The 5,001-nt window shown below is 47.0% G+C and overlaps 1 protein-coding gene across 1 annotated transcript in view; it reads left to right on the top strand.

Annotated features, from left to right (window-relative positions):
• Positions 1 to 2,093: 2,093 nt before the first annotated feature.
• Positions 2,094 to 5,001, top strand: part of AAGAB (alpha and gamma adaptin binding protein) — a gene marked incomplete at its 5' end in the record, with an annotated part of 38,187 nt that continues 35,279 nt past the window's right edge. The window contains one exon of the mRNA XM_045285788.1: positions 2,094 to 2,121. Within this exon, the coding sequence (XP_045141723.1) occupies positions 2,094 to 2,121 (28 nt within the window). The remainder of the gene's footprint in view (positions 2,122 to 5,001) is intronic.

The raw sequence follows: 5,001 nt of genomic DNA, 5'->3' as shown, positions 1-5,001 counted from the left end.
CCCACTCGGTAAGAAAGCTAAAGCAGACGCTTTGGGACAGTGGTTTTGCTCTGTCGTATTGGGCTGCCGTAAGGAGCCCTCGTAGCACGTGTGGGCACGCATGGGCACGCATGGGCCTGTTGACCGCATGGTGACTCAGACCGATCCGCTGCTCCGGGGAGAAAGATGAGGCTACTTGTTTCTGTAAAGATTTACAGCCTCAGAAACCCAGTGTAGGCGCGCAGTGAGTCTGACGCAAGTTTATGGCTATAGATTGAAAGGGCTGCTATGAGTTAGAATCAACTCAAAAGCAAAGGGTTTGGAGTTTTAAAGTAGATCTGGAGGAATTACATATGCAAAGCATTGGGGGGAAAATGCTTTCTTTTTTGGTAAGGATAAAATAATAATAATGCAAAGTTAAAAAATACAAATAATGAGTCAGAAATAAAAGACCACCATCAATATTTCAAAAGTCAGGGAAGAAATGTTTGACATGGGGAAAATGCTTTCTTTTGAAAGACTGGTAATTTGTTCTTAGCTCCATCGGGATCTTAACATTTACAAAGTAATCTTGACGTATTTTCCTTAGGAGAACATTCTTATTTCAAACGCCTTTGCAGGGACAGTGCATTATTCCATGTGGCTTTTCTACCCAAAGTCTCTAACTCCCACCAAGTGACCTTTTCCTACCTGGGTTTGGTAAGAAGGTGGAGGGAGAGACTGCTAGGATTCACCTGTGAGTAATGATGAACAGGCTTCTCTGGACCCAAGATTCTTATGCAGTGATCCCCTGGATGCAGATGACAGCTATACTGTCAGAGCAGCAGCCGCAGAACCCGGAGCCAGAGCTTGGACAGAGTGATGCACTTCCGACCCATGGAGACAGGGCAGCCCAGAGCTTTTGTGCCCGAAGCTGGCTTGTGGCGTGGGGTGCCTCTGGCAATTTAATTGGGGGAGTTGGACTCGCTGACCCGTGGAAGTGGGGCTGGTTGCCTTCAGGCTGAGGCTCACTGGAGTGGGGTGCTCTGGCCACTTGATTCAGAAAGTTGGGCTTGCTGACCCACAGAAGTGGAGTGGGGTGCCTTTGGGCACGTACTGGAGGGAGCTGGGTCTGCTGAGCCTTGGAGCCGGAGCTGACTGCCTTGGGGTTGAGGCTTACAGCAGAGTGGTATGCCCCCTTGGGCATTTATTAGCAGACCTGAAACTTTGTAACATGTCTTGGTAGACAACTAAGTAACTACCTTGAGCATGTCTCACTGGGTTAGAATGTGTGAGTAATTCCCTTAATGAACATTTACTAATGAGTTTTGCCTGTGAGTTCTGTGTCGTTATTACAGGGGATTAGAACCCAGAGAGAGCAAGTGGAGAATACCAGCTAAGTCCCTGCACTGCTGCTGGTGGTAGCTGCTGTGGCGTGCGCCCCAGACCCATGGCAGCCTTATGCACAATGCGATTGAACTGTTGTGATCCTTGGCTTTCAGGTGGTCCGTTTTGGGGTGAATTAGATCAGCAGGCGTTTGCTTCCTTGTTTTGAAGCTCGTGGCAACACAAGCGCCTTTAGTGGCAGCACGTGGGGGCTGTGCTTGAGATGAATTGGCCAGACATCTCCGCAAAGGTAGGGCTGTCCTACAGCCTGACCGACACAGGGCAGCACAGAATAGGGATAAGAGAACGGGTCCCCTAATTTGTATTTCTCTGTAGCTGCTTGAGGTATATTCCAAGGGGGGAGAGGTAGTTAGTTTATTGTGCCAGCCTGGCCGATAAACACATGTGGGATTAATTGAAGGGCGGAGAGATAAAGGGCTCGGTGAGCCTCCCCTTTCTTGTCTCTCGCTCTGTGATCATCGGGCCAGTGTGAGGCTGCCTTGCTTGTTCTGCGCCTCAATTTACAGGCTACACTACCTGTGGGACGCCTAGCCTGTGGACTGTGTCACTGTAACCTGAGGTCCCTTTAGGACCACACGATTGAAATTTATATATCTCTTGAGCTGGGGACTGACAGTTGGTGACCTGGCTGACTGTTGGTCACCTGCCTTGCTGTTTGCTGCCTGTGCTGGGATAGCCTGAATTGCTCTACAGAGGACTACCGGGCGGCCCTCAAGACTTGAAGGACTGCCAGTGTTTCACAGCTCTCTCACGGGAGTGAGTTGCACTGAGCCATTTGTACTGCTTTATAATTTAACTGTTTATTTCTTGTATTATATATCTTTCTAGCTGTTTATAATTTAACAGTTCATATTTTGTGTTATATATATCTATCTTTATAAATATATATGTGTATAAAATTATCAGCAATCTGGTTTTATCTCTTTAGAGAACCCTATCTAGAGTTTATTTATGGTGGGCGAGCATAATAATTTTTGCTTAACCAAACAGTTGCTTATTTTGTTGTGGTACGGGGGCTCTGCCTTTGATTGGGTTGTGTAATTCTAAGTCTTCATTTTCTTCAAAGGGTGAAAGTTAGGGCTAGCAAGATGGTTCAGTAGGTGGTCAGACAACACAAGTGATTGCAGCTGTTAGTGGGGGTGGGGAACTCACTTGGATTTGTGGTTAGCCGGGTCTGTAATATATTGCAAATCTTTTGTTTCACATGTAAAGTGGGCCTAAGATATTGTTCCAGAAAAAAGGCATTGTTCAGTCATCAACCTGAGTCAGAGAGAAAGCCGAAGTTTGTAAATTCAGTCTGCGTTATGTTCCAGGGTGTGTGCGTGTGTAAGAGATAGAGAACTGAAAACTCGGGGCATTTGTGATTTCCTAAGATTGTTTGCCTAACACTTGGAGAGCTAAGGTTCAATCCTAGCTCGTCTGCCCATGTGGATTGTGATAGCCTTCTTGGCACTCAGAATTGTCTGTTCAAGTGGGGATGTAGAAATTATAGTTGAATATTTTACTGGTAAAATGAGAACTTGTTTTTTAACCTTATTTTGTTCTCAGTACTTTTTATCTCTCTCTTTTTAAAAAAATTAGCACTTTACTGTGAATTGGATGAATTCAGAGCAGATCCATTCAACAATTCACGCACATTTTGGTCTGTGCATTGACTGCCATCCCCACAATGGAACATCCCCACCCCCCTTCCTCCCTTTGTGTCCTGTTTCCAGCCGTCCTGCCCCTTCTGAACGCTGTCCTTGCTGCCTCTGGTCTCTCAAGTGGCTGATAGTTCTAAGGTGTTTCTGTCCCCCTCGTGCCCTGTTTCCCCGAAAGTGAGACATCCTCCGAAAATAAGACCTACTTAGTTTTGCCTCTCGCTGAAATATAAGGCATCCCCCTGAAAATAAGACCTCCCCGAAAATAAGGTCCCCCCAAGCTACCGTAACTCTGGACTCTACGGTAGCAGTGGGCGCCCCCATGCAGCTCACTGTTGGCCACAGCGCAGCCGGAGCAAACAGGAAGTGCGAGGTCTCTTAATAAAACAATAAATGTGTACCGTATTCTTCTTCATGGAAAAATAAGACATCCCCTAAAAATAAGACGTAGCACATCTTTGGGAGCAAAAACTAATATGACACTGTCTTATTTTCGGGGAAACAGGGTATTAGTCCCCTCACAGACCTGTGAGTTGTTGGGCTAAAAAGTGAACCCCGGGGGAGGGCTCAGTTCCAGGCCTGAAGGGTGACGAAGCACCATAGTCTCGGGGACCCCTAAGCTTGGTCTTTTTTATGGTTTTGAGTTTTGTCCCAAATTTTTCTCTGACTTCATCCAGGATTTTCTAATGTGGCTCCTTTCTCGTCTCAGGGGCGTGGAGACTGGTGTTCACGTGGTCCATTATTAGTGCGCTGGACTGATTGTTTCCATCTGTCTCCAGTCTCCACCACTCTTCTGTCTTCCGGACAGAGGGAGGGAGACCAGGAACTGCACTTTCGATGGCCTCTCAGGGGCTTTTGAAGCGCCGGTCGCTGTTCACCAAAGCGGGATAGAGAGCAGTTGATTGTGGAGTATGTTGTGCCACTGACCTACGTGAGCCCTGGGACAGTATGGCCGGTAGCTCCCAGCCACAGCGCTCCCTCCTTCAAGGTGTCGGGTCATGTCTGAGACACGTCGTAGCTTTGCCCTTGTGGAACGTGCTGTCAGGAGAGACCAGTCCCTGGAGAAGGACAGCATGCTTGGTAAAGCAGAGGGCAGCAGAAAGGGGAAGCCCCGCCACAGGACGGGTGGGTAAGGGACCTCACCAACTGGCTCGAGCTCAGCAGCCTTTGAGTACTGCGGGGCAGGACCAGCGGTTTTCTTGTTTTGTTGTACGAAGGATCGCTCTGAGTCGGCGCCCACTTGGCCCCTGACAACAGCAGTGTTAAAGGAATAATGTATATGCTATTTAAATTCACCGGTTCTAAGTGTACAGTTTAGTGATTTTTGGACATCTATACAGTGTACAGTCATTACCACCATGTGGTTTTTTTGGACATTTCTGTCACCACAGAAGGAAACTTCTGTGTCTACCCACAGCCACTCCTTATTGCCACCCCCCCACCCCTCCGTGGCAACCATAGCTCTGTCTTCTGTGTCTGTGCCTTTGTCTCCTTCTCTCTCTAACACGTCATATCAGGAGAAGCTCAGGAAGGGTGGTCTTCTATATCTAGCTCCTTTTGCAGAGTACACGTTTTTGTTGTCTCATCCACGTTTTGGCGTATACTTTGTATCTCCTCGTGTTGATCTACTACATTTTAGGTATTCATTAGTTGATGGACGATTGGGTTGTTTCCACTTTGTGACTATTAAGAATAATGCTATGAACACTTTTGAATCATTTTATTAGGGCCTCATACAACTCTTATCACAATCCATACATACATCAATTGTGTAAAGCACATTTGTACATTCATTGACTTCATTATTCTCAAAACATTTGTTCTCCACTTAAGTCCCCCGCATCAGTTCCTCATTTTTTCCCCTCCCTCCCAGCTCCCCACTCCCTCATGAACCCTTGATAATTTATAAATTATTATTTTGTCATGTCTTGCCCTGTCCGACGTCTCCCTTCACCCACTTTTCTGTTGTCCGTCCCCCAGGGAGGAGGTCACATGT

Source organism: Echinops telfairi, unplaced genomic scaffold, assembly GCF_000313985.2.
Source record: "Echinops telfairi isolate 266 unplaced genomic scaffold, ASM31398v2 ScPeMD7_7475;HRSCAF=8513, whole genome shotgun sequence".
In the NCBI taxonomy this organism is placed as follows: domain Eukaryota; kingdom Metazoa; phylum Chordata; class Mammalia; order Afrosoricida; family Tenrecidae; genus Echinops; species Echinops telfairi.
The sequence above is the reverse complement of the archived record's forward strand: the minus strand, read 5'-3'. Positions and strand labels throughout refer to the sequence as shown.